The sequence below is a fragment of the Melopsittacus undulatus genome, chromosome 1 (genome assembly GCF_012275295.1).
Source record: "Melopsittacus undulatus isolate bMelUnd1 chromosome 1, bMelUnd1.mat.Z, whole genome shotgun sequence".
NCBI classification, from domain to species: domain Eukaryota; kingdom Metazoa; phylum Chordata; class Aves; order Psittaciformes; family Psittaculidae; genus Melopsittacus; species Melopsittacus undulatus.
Window position 1 is genome coordinate 32,818,545 of NC_047527.1, and position 18,418 is coordinate 32,836,962.

General features: G+C 38.6%; 1 protein-coding gene across 3 annotated transcripts in view; it reads left to right on the top strand.

The window, feature by feature from the left end:
* The window catches only part of STAU2 (staufen double-stranded RNA binding protein 2), a 168,699-nt gene that overhangs the window by 14,815 nt on the left and 135,466 nt on the right, over window positions 1-18,418 (top strand). For all 3 annotated transcript variants that reach the window (XM_005150805.3, XM_034065075.1, XM_034065140.1), the window contains exons 2-5: window positions 5,524-5,731; window positions 6,807-6,937; window positions 10,893-11,052; window positions 12,225-12,360. In XM_005150805.3, the coding sequence (XP_005150862.1) occupies window positions 5,533-5,731; window positions 6,807-6,937; window positions 10,893-11,052; window positions 12,225-12,360 (626 nt within the window). In that variant the 5' untranslated portion in view covers window positions 5,524-5,532. The remainder of the gene's footprint in view (window positions 1-5,523; window positions 5,732-6,806; window positions 6,938-10,892; window positions 11,053-12,224; window positions 12,361-18,418) is intronic.

An 18,418-nucleotide genomic window follows, 5' to 3' on the forward strand; every position in this document is an offset into this window, starting at 1 on the left:
CAGGGGTTGATCTGGAAAAACCCTTGAGATGCTGCCCACCTAGACACTGCCTCCAGTTTGTTGTAATGCTTGCTGTTCCTGTGCCTTTCCATATTTTCATTAATTATGTGGATGAAACAGTGCACTTATTAAATTTCTAAAGGTTATAAAGTGGGCTTAGAGGAGGCTGCAAACATTTCTTACCTAGAATTCAGTGTGATCTTGAACAACTGAAATTATCTTCTTTTTGCATTTTTTTTAGGGGAATTCAAGGAAGACCAGAACAAACCCTTATTAGCTGCAGAACAGATCCACAAGCAGAGCACAGGCTAGAACTTGCTGTGTAGCAGTTCTGCAGAAAAGGATCTGGGATCATTAATGTGGCACTGTTGTGAAAAATAACAATTCAGATGTATAAGTTGAAGTATTGGATATGTGAGAGACTAGCTCAGCAGTGGCTGGCCCTCAGTTGTTAACCTTTGTAAAACACTTCACAAGTATGTACCATGTGTCATGTGCAATATACTTGTATACAGATTAGAACTGGTACGTTGGGTTGTATGGCAGAGGGCTGTGAAAATGTGGTAACACCCTACTGCATATGTGCATTTTCACTTTCTGTGCAGATGAAGTCCAGTCTTCTGGTTCAGCTGTTCAGATCATTAGTTTCTCCAACTCTCGTTTTTTCATATAACGACTTGTGTTTCAAGTCAAGTATTGCTTTTTCAATTTTTCCATGTTGTGAAAGTGTTTAACTTGAAGTCGTTGTTTGTTTTCCACCTTCTGTGCTGTTTTATCCACTTATCTGTCTTCATTTACTCAATCTCTGTGACATATTCTAAGAATCATTTTCACCTGAACATTTATTTCATATCTAAAGATATAAATTGATTCATGTTCCAGAAAATACAAGAAATTATAATCAGAAAAAGAATACAAGTAATTTTTTATGTTGTGTGGTGCTTTTTACTTTTGACACAAGTATCTTCACAGTTAAAAGTATTCCTCATCTGTGAATATAACTAAATTAATGCTTATATTGGTTTTCCAAGGCAAGGTTTTGGTAGGGGGGAGCTACTGGAGGGACTTATGTGAAAAGACACCAGAGGCTTCCCCCATGTCAGATGGAGCCAATGCCAGTGGCTTTGAGATGGACCCATTGCTGGCCAATGCCAAGTCCCTCAGTGATGATGGTCGTGCCTCTGAGGTAACATAGTTAAAAAGGGGGAAATTTACTGCACAGGAGCAATTGTAGCTGGAGAGAGGAGTGAGAATCTCTTAGCAAAACAGCCCTGCAGACACCAAGGTCAGTGCAGAAGGAGGGTAGGAGGTGCTTCAGGCACTGGAGCAGAGGTTCCCCTGCAGCCTGTGGTGCATCCAATGCTGAGGTTGGCTGTGCCCCTGCAGCCCATTGAAGTCCATGCCAGAGCAGATTTCACCTGCAATCTAGGGAAGACCCCACACTGGAGCAGGAGGATGCCTGAAGGAGGTTGTGACCCTGTGGGAAGCCCACACTGCAGCTGGCCCCTGTCAGGATCTGTGGCCCCGTGGAGAGAGGAGCCCATGCTGGAACAGGTTTGCTGCAGGACTTGTGACTGCACAGGGGACTCACACTGGAGCAGTCTGTTCCTGAAGGACTGAACCCCGTGGAAGAGGCCCAGGCTGGAGCAGGGAAAGTGTGAAGAGTCCTCTGGGGAGGGAGGAGCAGCAGAGACAACATGTGATGAACTGACCACAACCCCCATTCCTCATCTGCACTGACAGGGGGGAGTAGGTAGTGAAATTTGGAGTTAAGTTGATGCCAGGAAGAAAGCAGACGTGAGGGAAGGTGTTTTTGAGGTTTGCTTTATTTCTCATTATCCTACTCTGATTTGATTGGTAATAACTTAAGATAATTTCCTGAATTCGACTCTTTTATTGCCTGTGACAGTAGTTGGTGTTTTCTCCCTCTCCTTATCTTTAGCTTTTAGTTATATTTTCTCTCATCCACCTGAGGAGGGGAGTGATAGAGTGGCTTTGGTGGGCACCTGGTGTTCAGCCATGGTCAACCCACCATAATGTTGTGTTTCCAAACTTAGAAGAAAAATGAATGGAACGTTTGACAGCAATATTTTAACTTTAAAATATGAAGTGGTTTTGTTTTGTTCTTTTATTGTGAGTTTGTTTTGGTTTGGGTATTTTTAGTGTGAGAGTAAAATTGACAGTTTATATATAGTTTAACAAGAAAGTTAATACCAACTGGTAATGGAACCTGTATAGCTGCCTGTGTGCAAAGTGCTTTCAAAGTGGAAGGGAAGTAAAATGCAAGTATAGTATATTTACACCCCTTTAAATGCCTGCATAGCATTTCTAATGCAGCTATGCAGGTTAGAGTAAGAGCATTAGAAACACTGCAGTGTTTTGCTGCAGAAGGCACCATAAGGTCTAGAAGATAACTTTACAAAAATGTCAGCACTGCGACGTGCAAGACTTTGGACTGGGTAGAGATGTATGTGACTAGAACTGCAAGAAATACCATTGCTGTGGTGTGTTAGCATGGCAGCTGGCGGCCCAATAAAGACACAACGCTGGCAGTCACAGCTGCGTAGTCCTGCTTTTCCATTGAGATCCAAGCGTCTGTGAGCATTGCCTAGTATCTAGGGGAATTCTGGAGACACATGGGTGGAGTGATTTCCTAGATGAGATTTAGGTTAACCACCTGAAATGAGATGTGGGGGCTTCTCTAACCCTATTCATAATATGTAAATAGACTCCCCCTTTTGTAGATGCCAGATTTTTCAAAAACATCCACATAGAAGATTTAACAACATTTTGATTATATAACTGCATTTCCTCTCTGTCCAGCTTAGTGAAATCTCCCTCCCCCAGGTTGTACATTTTGTTGTGTAGTAACAAATGGGTCTGTGCTCCTGGCTGGAAGGGCCTCAAAATGTTTTTAGTTTGCTGTATATAGAATAGTACAACACTGGTATATATGTAAGAAATGTAAAGAAAAGATAAAGCATGTAGGTTTTGTCCCCTTTTTGTCATAACATCAAAGATTAATTGCTTGGTAGTGTGAAAATGACATGACAGCATTATATCACCTATGTTTTCTGTGTTGCCTCTGCTAGTGGATTTTTAGAACTGATTACAAATTTATTATCTCCATATGTCATGTACTTAAAGAGTTAGTCCCTACAATTACATTTATGTCCTGGGCACTTGTTTATACAGATTAATTTACGAAATGCTTGTCATTTCTCATAGGAGTTCTGCAGCTTGAGATGTGTAAGAAAACCCCAGCACCTATATGTTATGATTTTATTCTGATTTTATCATTTAATTTCCTATGCACTTTATTGTAGGACAAAGAGTGTATTTTTTTTTTCTCCTCAACTTTATCTTACTGATTTTCACACTTCCGTGATGCTATTATCAAACTGTTTTTTTTATCCTTATTAGCAAAGGATCAAACCTACAATTTCTGCCTTTAGAACAGCAATACCATAAGCCACATTATTTGATCATTAGTAAATTCTGCTTACTTGAAAAGAAGAATAAACTTTCAAAGTACTGGAAGACAAAAGGATAATTCACAACTGGTAGGGCCCAAGAATAAGTCTTCAGTATATCTCATATTTTTATTACTATGTGAGTACTATGTGAGTAATGGCTTTCTCATAATCATGTTTATAAAGCTAAAGTTGTAAGGAGTTTCTTATACTTTAATTATTGTGATATTTTGTATTATGCTTGTTTGATTTTAATAAATATGGCCTGGTTCTGACATCATTGACTTGATGTTTACAATTAAGAACCTTTTATAATTCATTCTGATCTATACCAATATATTTAAAATCAGAGTGAAACACACAGTATACCAAAGAATTCTATAGTTATACATTCTCAGTATTTAAGGCCTTCTAATAATACTGTTGTATTGTATGACAACAATAGGACAGTAGTGACAGTAGGACAGTAGTGACAGTAGGACTTTTATGGTCTAAGCAGAGTCCATGTTTTTGAACACATGAATATATCTCAGTTGACTGCATATGTTTTTTTATAATTTTTGTCACTACTAGTATTTTACTTAAGATATTTATGAGAAGGGCAAGTGAGTGCATCTTAGCTTCATTTTCAATTTTTTTACTTTTGCCTTTCCAGAGATACAAATCAGCCTGTCTTTCCTCAGTAATAAAACTGGCATTCCAGTCTGAACTTCTCCAAAGCACAGTCAATAGTAATAGGATTTATTATTTTCATTATAATAGTGCAGCTGTTGCTCTTTTATGGTGCATTGAATGATTTGGGATCTTAATCCAACAATAGTGTCCCTCTGAGTAGAGATACTTGGATGTTTTTTGACAGATTTGGAGGGTCAAAAATACAGATGTAATCAGAACTTTTTTATATAGTTCTACTAATTTCAGCAAGATCTTAGTTACATGGGATTGGGTGGGATTTTTGCTTAGGAAGAGGCAATTCCTCAATAGAAGTAGCAAACATCTTACTGGTAAGGGTGCTGCTTGTGATGGAGGAGAGCTGGGTTCCTGTCCTCTCCTGCTTTTGCCAGAGGGACCAGAGCTGCTGCTGAGAAAGTCCCAGGTCCCCAGGCTGCTTGTTGGCTCTTTTGGGGGTTGTCTCTCTATCCACTCCATACAGATCATATCATGGGCATGAACCCTAAAAAATGAAGTCTGTGGCCATGCTACCATGTAAAATGTATCATCCTGTTTGCTGCTGATGCCAAAAGGGGAAGTTCAAGACTTTCCCTGGAGGACTGAAACTGTCTGACTCCTCTCTTATTTGTGTGGATTGCCTGGGATGCCTCCTGGCCTCTGAACTGCTCCCATGTGGTTTTTTCAAGAGTTTTTTGTCAGTAGCCAAAGTTTTGTCGGGGAGCATACTCTCTGTGAATAGTATGAAGGAGCCGTGCCCTGACTCTGATTTGTTTACGAGTGTAGACTTAGCCAGAGAACAGGTATGATGAGTGAAGAAGCAGTTATTTTTTAGAACCTGCTGCTTTGGTATTTTGTTTGGTGTTTGTTTTCTTGTTTTTCCCCCTCTCTTTTGTAGTGTGGTAACACTGTGGGCAGTGTTCCTGTGGGCAGAAAACCCCAGGGATTTCCTCTTTTCACCTCATTTGGTATTTTGTGTGCAATTTACTGGATAAACTATGGCAAAAGATGGCTATAGCAGTTTGTTGCAATGACATTCTTTCTTGAAGAAACTGGCAGGTGCTAATCTCATCAACAAAATAATTACATAGATTTTTATTCTAGAATAATAGTTCTTCCTCCTGTATTTCAGGCAAGGTCTGTCCATAGGTGAGCAACAGAGCAATAGTTCAGGGACTGTGGCTTCTGCTCTGGTGATGTTCTTCGGCTGTGAGCTCTCTTTCTCAGTGCTTCAGTTTGGAAATAATGTTGCAGAGGCATTTACTTCTGTGGATAGTTTTGTGATTCAGATCCAGGAGCAAAAAAGAAGTGTTGCTAATATCACTACCATTATTTGACAGTCAAAATTCAAAGTGCCCCACTTACAATTTTTTTATTGCAGTGATAGGCAATGGCACAAGTTAAGATGCAGACTACAGCAAACCTGTCTGGACCCACCATGTCTCCTATGGTGCTACCCCTACCAGTTGCCACTACAAATACACTGGGTCTGCCATCCTCAATGAATGGATCAATTTCAGAACCGGCTGCCAGCTGTAGCAGTCCTACTGCTGGCCTTGTGGATCCTGCTCCTGCTAGCAACTCACCAGGTAAGTTGATTCAGGTGTTCTTTGGTGTTCAAATGATTTTTTTAATGACTTGTTGATTCGAAAGATAAATAAATTAGGTCTTAAAGGTGATTAAAATAAAGGAAAAAAAATCCTATAGAAAAATATTTTGGCTAAATAGTTGTTTATTAAGTTAATTTCTTTAACTGAGCTCAGACTTACTGTGAAGTGTTGACCAATGACATAAAAAGCTCAGAAAAAAAGAACATGTTTATTTTGTCAAATTCTGAGTGTATCTTTTATACAGAAGTTTTAGTGGTGCAGGAAGGTCTCCAAGTGTATTTCTCTTCCCTAGAACAGAATGTCTTTAGACTGCTTGGCAGTATTCAGTGTTTCTTTTGTAGCCTAATAAATGCTGTAGTTCCTATGCTGAACTGGGTATAAAATGCAGAAATGTTACCCTAAAAAAAAATAAGCAAGAGACAGTGTGTGTTAGGGGTCAGTTGAAAAAGCCATAGAAAGTTAAAAAATAGTAAGGCAGTACGCATGAAGTAAGTCATCTAAGAAAAGCAGTACAAAATCCTTAAAGGGGGATAAAAGGTGTTTTTTGGGAGTGCTCTGAGAGTGACTTCATTATTGTGAGAAAAGTCTAAAACACCAGGGAGAGGCAGGTGGGGACCACAGGGTTTCATCTGCTATATTTGTCTTTAACTCTTACTCTATCTACTTCTGCCTCAAAGTGACAAGAAACCATTCTGAAAGAGTAGTCAGTTCCTGGAACCAGTGTGCCCCTGTCAGTAAACTTTGGTGATGTGGAAAATGTAGCATATGTATATGTTCTCCTACACTGTCATGCTTTATAGAGACATTTTGGAAAGAAATAGTTGTATTTTTAATATTTTTTTTAATTGCATGTAATCAAAACGGTTATTGTAAAATACATATTCTCATATGATTAATACGAAAATAGCATTTAAACATTGTATTTAGCATACGTACAAAATTCTTCTTAGCCAAAGTATTTTATTTTCTAAGCATGATGCTGCTTTTGCAAAGCTTTACGAAGTTGTGAAGAGCACATTGCTCCACAAAACCTTTACAGACTTTTTATTTACAGCTCCTCTCCAAGATAACATGGCAAACCCCAAAGAGAAAACTCCAATGTGTCTGGTAAATGAGTTAGCCCGTTTCAACAGAATTCAACCCCAGTATAAGCTTCTGAATGAAAGAGGGCCTGCTCATTCCAAGGTAAGGTCACAGTTCCAGGTGATGAGCCATACCTTAAATGCTGAATAGATAATGTCATGGTCTGGACAATTGTGCTTGTCAAACACAGCCATGCTGCTTGTCTGAGGGGTTTCTTACTGTTATTTAGTTGCTTTCTTTTTGGTGTTTACTGATTTCAGAAAGTATGTCTGTATTTCTGTGGAAGCTCTGTACATCATTTTACATGTGACTTTCACTTCCACCTTTGAGTTTATATATGTTGGTCTCTGTAAAAGACCTTGTGAAGGTCTTTCCAGGGTAGTACTACCCTTTCTTAATCATTGTGGAGCATTTGCTTTTTAAGCTGCCTGTATCTTTCTCCCCAGTTGATGTGCCTCTGATAACTACTTCAGGGTTTGTTTCATAGTAGTGCAGATGATGACAAGGCTAGTTTTGTGTCATTTCTTTTAAGTGCTTATTTTTATGATTCTGTGTCCATAAAGTTGATTGCATTGATGCTGTATCATTGGATCTAGCATTATAGGGCACAGTTGTTATTACTATTTTTTCTGTTAAATTCTTTGCAACTTTAACATTTCCGGTGATACTAAGACTCCTGATTTGATTATAGCCTTAAGTTTCTAGTGAACAGTTCTGGGCAGTTCTCTTATCAGTTTGCATATCCAACTTTGTTTTCAAAGTGCAAATTAGGATGCTTTCTGGTGATGTGGAATACAGGGAGATATTCTCATTATAATTATTTTCAGACATAATTTTGAATTTCCTCTCTAGTTAAGAGCAATCTGGAGGAGCAGAAAAAAGCCTGAAAAACTCAGAAAGAGAGATTATGGCCTAATTAATAGCTGTTTGGAACTTGGTATTTCTAGAGTGGCAGAGCAGTGTAAGGCAGTGGGGTCACACTGCTGATTTCAGTCACAACGGTTTCAGCTAGGTGTGGGCTGCCCCTCTGCTGTTGCCCCTGGTTTCTCAGTTGCATGTTATATTGTCAGCTAGTGCAGAGTTGATATGAAACACTGACCTCGTTTGACCTCATTCATGCATCCTTTATACTGGTAGAAAAGTCAGCAGGTGCAGGGCTAATGAGAGTCAGAAAGCTTTTAGGATTCCTCATTGCGAATGGAAATTAAAGTGCTCTTCAGTTTCCTGAAGGCATTTGGCACCACGGGATACACTGGTTGGTTGGTTTTAGGTTGTGGCATGTTAAATCTGTTGTGCTTTTCACTGTTGTGTTGTATATTTATTTTTTTACCTTCTATCCGTTACTGTGAAATAAGAAGTACTTTCACTGTAACAAAAGGTGTAGTTTTGGCTGTTCATATTCCTTCAGCAGTAAAGAGATTTGAGTTACATTACATTCATGTTATACTTCACATTTTAGCAGGATAGGAAATAAAACCCCAAACATATGCTCTGTAGGCTCAGAACAATATTAAGTCTGATTTTGACCTGTGCAGCATATGCAAAAAACACAGGAGGGGAGGGGATGAGAAAACAAGGGTGGTATTGATAAGATTATGCAGACTTGTGTACCTTTGACCTACGAAAAGCAGAGACATAGAAATTACTATGACTGTGTTAACAGTTTACTATAATGTCTTGATAGTAATAGGTTGATATACCTGATAGAATATGTGAAACAGAGCTGGGTTTGTCCTAGAAAGCATGATCTGAAGGATGTAATGCTGCTGCAGCTGTTTGCCATTGGAAGAACATCTCATATTGCATTCCTACACATACTCTGTTCTTCACTAGTGGTTTTCATAATTTCCAGAGGTATGCTTTGTGAGACAGCTGTCTGCATTGTGAACACAAATGCTAGTAAATTTTCGTATCCTTTTTTCTAGTTATCTCCAGAAAGTAAGTTCTGACACTTAGGGTGAAATGGGAAACTAGAAACAGTGGAGATAGAAGTGATGCTTCCTGACAGTGCAGTTGAAGTTTCTAGGAGTCTGCCCTCCAGGTGGATTCTTCATCATGTGAAAAATCTAGAAGTGTTTGTTAGCATAAAAGAGAGTAAGCTCTGTGGCCTTTGCATTTCCACTCTCTATCCATCAGGTAAATTAGGGGGGAAGTAAGGAATACAAACTTCCTCAAAAAATTGATGGGAAATACTTCTTAATTCGTAGCAGAATTGTCAGCTCTGGTCTTGCAGAACTTGATTACTTCATTGACTGCTCCAGATTTTGGCTTAGGCAGTTCTATTCCTTTAATTAAATTCCCACCTACTAGTGTGGGGGGGGGTTGTAGGAGTTTGTCAGATGGACTAAGTTGAGAAGGTTAGAGCTCTGGTCGTAGAATTCAATAATATTGTATTGATTTTCTGCTTATTGCTCTAAGCAGTAAGAGGAGAGCTATAGGTAGGTAAGTAGCCATTATTAATCATATTTTTATTTAAATTCAATATTATTCTCCTCTTATGAAAATACTAGACTGATACTTTCTTGCAAAATAAAAAATATATAAACTCAACATCCAGAAATCAGATTTCAATTCTTTTAGTAATAAGGATGTATACTTATAGATAATTTATGTAATTATAGGTATTTAGCTCTAATACCCAGCTTAGCTTCTGGGGGAGGGGGATGGATAGCATTTGACAGAGGGCAAAATTAAGATACTCTTTCTTCCTCCTTGTCTGTGAGAAATTGTCATGACTGTTGTGGAAAAAAAAAGACATGGCAATAGGAACTGTGATATGGGGACTGGAACTGTGCTTCTGAAAATTACAGTAGGGCAAAGCTCAAGCCTGTAATTAAGACACAAGTATATATTTATAGCATTCAGTTCATATGCATGGTGTGTACATGTACATAAGGCTGAGTTGGGAGGTAGACACATACTTGTGTACAAATGCTTGTTTGCAAGTACATGCTAAATGAAAATAGATGTAAAGGCAAATTTAAAGGTTGCCCATCTCTAGATACTGGCCCTGTATCCAGTAAGTTTAAATAATTAAAAAAAATTACAGAACAAACACCTATCAAAGTAAAAATTTTACTTTATATACTCCAGATTTCTTTATGTTGCCTCAAGTAAGTTAGCATGTTCTCTGAGGTAGGTATATCTTAGTTTACCCTGTGTATCTGTCTTTAAATCCTGCTTTATATGTACAGAATTGATATGATAAAGACTTTGAGTTCTTACCCTTTCTCCTCTTATTCTTATATGCTCAAGTTGAATAGAGCATGGACATATCTCACAGAAGATAAGATTCTATCTAATGTTTTAAATATGCATTTAGTTTTATCTTCATGATTTGCACAGCATAGATACTGCTTGAATTAATCCTTTATTCCAGATTTATGTTTTTTTGATCAGTTAGTCTGTTTCTGAACTCTGAAGTTTTACAGTTCCTTTCTTTGCTATAGAATCCACATTAAAGAACTGCAGTTTTATTCAGAAAGATAATACTTCTTTCTTGCTTCATATTTTCAAACATATTTGGCTTGTGACACTGCCCTAAAATTATTTTCAGAAATCAGGTTGTGTGAGAAATTATTTCACTGGGTACAGGTATTTGTGCCCCATTCTCTGCTGCTTGGAAGAGGAGCAGTCATATATATCTATTCAGAATTATTAAAAAATTACTTTTTCTTAGTAGCATTGTTTATATTTTTCTACTAGTAGAGTGACTAAATACATTCAAATGTGTGTAGAATTGTGGTCTTAACTGACTTGTATATAGTCTTTCAGGAGTAGATCCTAAGTTTTATGTTATTATCACTTGGTTTAAATATTATTCTGTTCTTTCATAGTTGACATTAACCTTATGCTATTTTGCTTTGTTGTTTGAAAGGCTTAATGTTGCCCACTGCTAAGGACTCGCTGATCTCTCTAAGAATCAGATGAGTTTTCTGGGAATTGAACATAATGAAAAGAAAGCACAGTTTCTCTTCAGCCCTGAAAGCTTTTATGCAGGTTGGTCTAGTCTATAGTGATAATCTTGCCAGTGTTTACCTGTTCTTTGTCTTTGAAGATGTTCACAGTGCAGCTGACTCTTGGAGAACAGACATGGGAAGCTGAAGGAAGCAGTATTAAAAAGGCCCAACATGCTGCTGCTAGCAAAGCACTGAATGAAACTACCCTTCCCAAACCAACGCCTAGACCACCCAAAAATAATGTTAACAATAATCCAGGTATGTAATTTTCCTCTGTGTTAAATATTGTTGAAGTATTGAAATGTTGTACTACCAATAAATAAATTTAATAAGATACAAGTTGAGTTGAAGCATGAAAATCAACATAGTTATCTTACAGGTATGATAGTGTAATGAAGAACTTACAGGGAATTTGCATGGGAGAATTTTTAATGTAAAAAGTAGTTGAACTGTATGTGAATATGTTATTTAGATTAGGATTGGACGTGTTACAAAGTGATTGTAGATGATTGACATACAAGACAAAACAGTGTAAAGTGATAAGACTTTTAAATGAGTTCTCTTAAAGTCTCCTTCTTTTGTTATCAGCTTTTCCTAGAGCATGGTCAAAGCCAAAAAAGTCTAGAAGCTTGTATAATACTCTGCAATGTCAAGAATCAAACCCAGGATTACTTTTTATAGAGGTCTGAGCTTTTTAAAGTCACAGTGATTTTGAAGGACACAGGGCAAAACCATCATCCTGGGCCTGGAGAAGCCATGTATTGATCTCTAAAGGAGCAAGAGTGCTATCACTCCACTTCCAAACGATCCTTAATGGCTTATGCCCAGAGTAATACTCCCAAGCTATTTGTGTATTCTGTGACCAGTAGATGGCTGTAGTGACACTGATTTCCAGTGTTTTTCAGTTTGTTAGATCATTACTGTTAGCTCATTAGCTTTTAATTATAGTCTTAAATTTTCAAGTATTGCAAATAACCTGTAAGATTACCAGATGACTGCAGTAATGCCTGTTGCTGTTTGTTTGTCTCAGTGCCTCATTGCTCTCTGTGGTTTTATTTAATGGTATTCAGTGGTAAGAGATATTCTTTTATAGTCTAAGGAAGTGTCATATTATGAGCACTTCGGAAAGATGAATAACCAGCTTGATTATAGCGCTTTCCCATTCATATATGAAGATTAATCTACTGAAACTGCATAGAGAATGCACTGAGATAAATGTTTAAATGTTCTTTTTTACTGCTTGTGGTTAGGTTAGCATCTATATTCCAATCTTTTAGAGAAGCTGAAATGTCATGGTACTTGCTTCTTTTTCAATTTAAGAGCACAAGAATATCATACAGCTCTGTTTTTGCTGCTCATCCCAGTTTTGCTTGTTTCTCTTGCAATATTCGTGGTTTAATTGACTTACATGTCTTTGGGTTTTTTTGCAGGCAGTATAACTCCAACAGTGGAACTGAATGGTCTGGCTATGAAAAGAGGAGAGCCTGCCATCTACAGGCCATTAGATCCAAAGCCTATTCCCAACTATAGAGCAAATTACAATTTCCGGGGCATGTACAATCAGAGGTTTGTACTTTTCCTATTATTTCATTGTTTTTATTCATTGCTTATAAATCTGCTCTAAATCTTTGTGAAGTTCCTAAGTTATTTCAGAGTAAAATGAAACTAAGATTACTATGAAGAAGAGTCTCTGCAGTGTTATTTCGAAACATGCATAATCCCTTCTGAAAGAAGAGAGGTGTCCTAAGCATGTCACAAGGAACAAAGATATGTAAAACAATTGTTTCTGTTTTTTAATGTGCATACTGGAGTTATAGTCTACAGCTGTGGCAGTGAGGATGTAGGATATTAACTTTAGAGAGAGGTTTTGATTTTCTTATAGTGATATGTGATTAGAATCTATATCATTAAAAACGAAGTGCTCTTTTCTTAGAAATTGGGTATAAAAATAGGAGGGCTGCATTTTGAAAATTCACTTGAAACCATTCTTGGGTTTCTATTTTTTAACCATTTTGCCTGTCCAGCTGTCGGTTCCTTAATCCCCAAAATCTAGTGAAGAAAAATCCTTTATATCATAGGTTAGAAATCTGTATTGAGAGCCCTCCCTCAATGCAGTACTTACTGTAGGAAGTTGAGTAACTGTTGAGAAGATGGTATTTAAAATTATGTTTTTAAAGTATCAAATTCTTAAAGACTAAAAGATTTTAAACTCTTTGTGGGTGGAGCAGTTTTTTAACTGGCTATTCAAATATTTCTTCAGTGTGTTCTGAATTTTTGAAGCACCTTTATCTTCACTATTTGTACGATTTAGTACAGTTAGAAAAAAAGTGGAGTGGGGCAGAAGGCCAGAATCTGAACTTGGCTGCTTCATTGTGATTGTTTGAGTGCAGGTGCACCATGCAGGGTGACTGAAAATACTGTAGCTAATAAACTGATAATAACTAAGTAGTAAAAAAATAGATATGCATGTCTACCTGTATAAACACATACATAAACCCTTGTGCATATACCAGCTTACACATGTATACCACAGTAAAGACGAAACAGAACAATGATGACATGTAATACTGTTTTGGGGTTTTGGGACTACTCTTGTGCTGGACATAATTGTTCATTTCCTTGTTTTTCATTTGGAGGTGCTGGTCCACTATGATCCCAGTAAGAAAGACACTTAGACTCTGTAAGGCATCATTAAGAAGATGTATAAGAAGTATACAGTATAAGTTGTATGTATAAGCTGCCAGTATAAGAAGAGAACAGCAAAGATAAATCTTCCATCCCTGAGTGGTGTAACATTGAACAAGACTGAGACCCACATAGAGTGTCTCATGCAGACCTTGGCCTCAGCAGAGATTCTCCTCTTCTTGGTCATTCGCACTCTTACAGGATTTTCTTACAAGGAGACAACCCTATAATTTCTGTAGGCAAACCAGGAATGGTGTTCACGTGAGAACTTCTTGCTGTACTGTTAGATAAAGTCAAGGCCTCGCAGGTGGTACCGAGGGGGAGCTGCCCGCTGGTGCCTCTCTTACAGCAAGTCTGTCCTGTGGCTGAGGGATTTGTGCAGCACAGCCTCATCCTATGCACCATGCTGGGCATGGGTCCTGCAGCACAGTGCAGCCCACTCAGGGTCAGGCTGGCTGCAGCGTGGGACACTGGATCCTGCTCATGTGCCAGTCAGGATTGCTGTATTACATAATAAAGGAAAAAACCCTCTGTTTTGGCACTCAAAATTTACCAGCCTTATACCAGTTTATACCAGTTTAAAGCCTCACAAGTTGGAGTTTTGAGCAGTTTTGCAACAAAGGCACATCAGGACCTTTCAGTTCAAACAATATATATTACAGAAAAGCTGAGAATGGTTAACATTGCATTTTGCATGGCTTCTTTTATCTAAGAGCTTTACAAATCAACTGTGGGAAAGGAGGTGCTGATGCTTTCAGGGTCTGTTTACTAGCTGATTAGGTTTCATGTTTGTTAGCACAGCATTTGGCACAGTTCAGTAGAACTGGCACTCTACTCAGAAGAGGGTAAGGCTGGAAACAGCAGCTCAGATTTGAGAAATATTGGCAGAGCTGAGGATGAAATGTGCATACTACTCATCTATGTAGTCAGTGCTAGAACCCATATTCCCTCACATCCCTGAGTATGCAGCAGCTTTTGGTGGTTTAGTATGCAAAATAGTGTTAAAGACATCACAAAATTCAACCCTTTGTTTCTTCGAGAATTCAGAAGCTATTTGCTTATGATACAAAATTCCTCAAAATGTGTCTCACTGCACTCGAGAAAGCTTGAAAAACCTTTACTAAAATTAAAAAAAAAAAGGCTTTCAAAATTAAAACCACTTGTGAAGTATAGGAACAAAGAAAATGCAAAACAATGACAAGCTAAACAGACATAAAGTAATTAAAGCAGTTTCTTGCTTGGTTTTGAGGAATTTGGATAGTATGATAGCTGTTTAAGCAATGTCACGCAAAGTGGTGGGGTCCCTGGGCTAAACTACAGCTTCTGTGCACTTTGGCAGGTTCTGCTGCACTCAGCCTTTCATGTATGTGATTGCTTGTGCCTGCATATATATTGAATAACTGCAGACTAAGAAGACTGTCACCTTTCCCCTTAGTGCATGGGTGAGAGTGCACAGACCATTCCTCCTTTTCTTTTTCTTCATAGCCCTGTCATTCTAAGCACATTTTTTTTTTGATGATAGTTTATTCACAGTGCTGTTTGCAGGGCCAAACTTGGAGAAATAGAGAGCAGCACATCCTTGCCTCTGCTGGAGCCAGCCAAGCTGCCTGGCCAAGAAGCACAGGGCGACACCCTTCCTCGACATGTAGTTCCCACCTGCTGGGCAGGCAGCTCCCCTTCTGGATACTGAGTTGATGCATGGAACTGTTTGCTTAGGTTTAGTGGCTCCTGAAATTATGTATATCAGCCCTGTGGACCAGTGCCCTGAATACTGACTCACCACTTTAAAAATGAGTTATAGAAAAATGAAGTTTAAGGACTGGTCTTTGGTCAGCTTTATCTGTAACTGTTGACTTCATAGTGGATCAATATGTTGACCACACTAATGATCAAAAAGAGAATAGACTGTATGATTATTATATAAATTACTGAACTTGTCACATCAGATTAATAAAAGATTTTATGGTAAAAGAACAGAATAAAATGAAAACTTTGTTTTTTTCTGTGAATGCTGAGTTAAAGATTAAATATGTGTATCAGAGGGAACAAATTTGAGGCTAGTGTTACTTGACATGAGTGCTTAGCAATGCAATCTAAATCCTCACCCAGCTTCATTTGTTTCACAGAAATTACATAGTCCCATGGGGGAAAAAGGAAAATCTAGCCAGAAGAACAGCTGCTAGAAGCCAAATTTTGAAGCGAGTGGGTTGCACTGAGAGAGACAATGTAAAATCTGTTGAGTCTCTCTCCAGAAATACACCTAAAATTATACAACCCAGTTATCTAATTTACAGAAAGAGAATGAAGTCTGAAATTCTCCTGGAATTTAGAAGTCCTTCTGCACTGCCTGAGCACCCTGTTTACCTTCTAGGAGGAGACCTCTCTACGTGGACAGCCTCATCCGTCTGAGGCACAAGTAGTCCAACACATAATGTAAAGTGTTGTTGGATGTGAAAGACTTTGATCTAGTATTGATTAGATCAGCCAGTAGCCTAGACAAGGTAAAGTCCAAATTAGTCCATGAAGTCCTTTCATGACTTAGGCACATGATTAGCCTGTTGTCTGTTGCAGAATTCCAGTTATTTGGGGCTTTCTGCTGAGGCTTTCTGTAACAGGAGGATTTTATGTGCAGCTGTGTACAAAGCAGATTTTTTTTCCCAAGTATATGTACTGTGGCAGATGTGAGGACACTAAGTTGCCTAAATATGGGCCTCTAGTGCCCCTTGAGACATTGTAGGGTGTTTGAGACATCAATATGGGAACAGTGGATTTGGCAGAAGACCTAGAGGAGACCTTTGCTACAGTGGCAGCTGAAGGCCAGACAAGATACCCTAGAGCATTTCAAATGGCCCATGTAGCTAAGTTTAGACAATTGAAGGAATCTCTAAAAGTAGTGTTCAGCCATCAGACCATTTCATGTAATCCACCAGGACTCCAACTATCCATGGGAAACTTCTGCTATTCACGAATTGGTCCTGTGTCGTATAATGTGGATGTCCTAGGTACATGACTACATCCCAACTGGTACTGTGTGCTTGTGGTTGGGCAGATAGGTGCTGTTCATCACAGTGCTGTTGGCAGTTGGATCCAAGCTCAGATGCCTGTCAAATAGTCTCTGCCTGGTGACAAGAAACCGTTTGTCATTCTAACCAGTAGAGGGTCTAGTCAGAGCAGTTCCATGTCTAGAATGCTCTTTGTCATGCCACAAACAAGGATGTCTACATTTTGTATGGAACTCTCCAGAGCTTCACTATAATAGCAACTTAGCTTCTATACATTAACTAAATATCTTCAGGCATCTGATCTTGAGCTGAGTCATACTTGAGAAATAATCCTAAGAATGTTGATTTGTAATAATGTGATGAATGCTGTAGTGGGAGTCCTGACTATTGCAGTGGAAGGACTGGAAAAAGATAAAAATCTCTTCCCAGGGAGGAGGGAGCGAAGGGCTTCAGAACAACAAACTCTTTAGGGGCATATCTGGGTAACAGTAGTACTAAGGATAGGCAGGCATGCAACTACTGAAATGCTTTTGGTTGAACAAAATAGTGTTTTGCTGCAAAAAGCTGTTAGGCTGTGGACACCAGTGCCCTTGCTCTCCAGGTTGAGTGAACCCCCAGTTCGGGAGCCTGCTGTGTTTAGCTGAGTTAGTCACAAGAGAAGAACCCCCTTGGTTAGGAGTGGTGTGGGGTGGCACCAAGATTTTTACCTTCCTACAGTTGTCGGCTTCAGACTTCAGCCACAGGGTACAACATCCCTCTGCTAAAAAAGGCCAAGAAGAGTCAGAGGTGCTTTGCCTTGATTCCCAGTTAATTGTTGCAAAGTTTTGTCCTTGAAATTTGCATTTTATGGATTAAGAGGTGTGATGATGAAGATGTTTGCTGACTGACTTTGAGAAAATTCTTTCCTGCATTCCTTGCCCTCCTCACAGCCTTTTGGACAAATGGCCAAAAACTCTTTTGGAAGAAAGGGTTTTTTAAAACTACTTGGAAGTAGAAATTAAGAGTTTGGTTAGAATAGGTTGTATCTCCCTGAATACACAGTAATTTCATTCTGAACAACAGATGCAGATTTCAGATAGTTAAAATTTCAGGAAAGAAAGAATAGTTCTAAGAATAATGCAAGTGATCGTTCAGATTAGGAATTTGATTGTTCAGCTGGAAATGTCTGGTTTAGACCATTAGATGGCAGCATGAATTCATGTTTTGTTGTAAAGAGTGCAGAAGCACTTTCAAAAGTTGCCTTTTCCTGTTCTGAAGCTTTTCATTACTTTAAAATGCCTTAAATCGAGCAAAAATCAATTAAAACTGGGTTTGCTGCAAAGTTTTCTTTCATCTGTAAGGTTTTCTTTCCCTATGATTGAGGCTGAAATGCGGTAACTTCAATGACATTATCTGCTTTTTATGTAAATCTAGTGTGACTAAAAGGTGCCAATTTATGAGCAGTGAAAATTGAAGTGTTTGGTTTATCCGCAGAATGATAGTGAGAATTCTGCATTTCACCATATTATTTAATTTCTCAGCCTTGACCTAAAGACATTTCCTTAAAGATAAGGCAGCAACTCGGCCACCAAACCTGCAGTCTGTTCATACTAATGAAGCTTTTCACTTAGAAGGGACTGAGATCGTTAGCTGATAGTTTTGTACATTGCCAGTTGAGGCAGGATTCAGTTTGTAGCTTAAACTCTAGTACATCACACTGCTACTACCCTGCTAGTGTATCAGCATGCTAGTGTAATAATCCACTCACAGACTTTGAAATGAATTCTTTGTGTTCATCTTCTGCATGCTGCATTTCCCTTCCCCTGGCTTGCTTGTTCCCACTCATTGCCTGCCTCCCACACAGACATATTGTTATAAGGAAAGTGTTGAGTACAGCTGTGCTAGGATTTTTCTTTGCTAGTATTTGTTTCTAGGAAAGGAAAAGGGAGAAAGTCCAT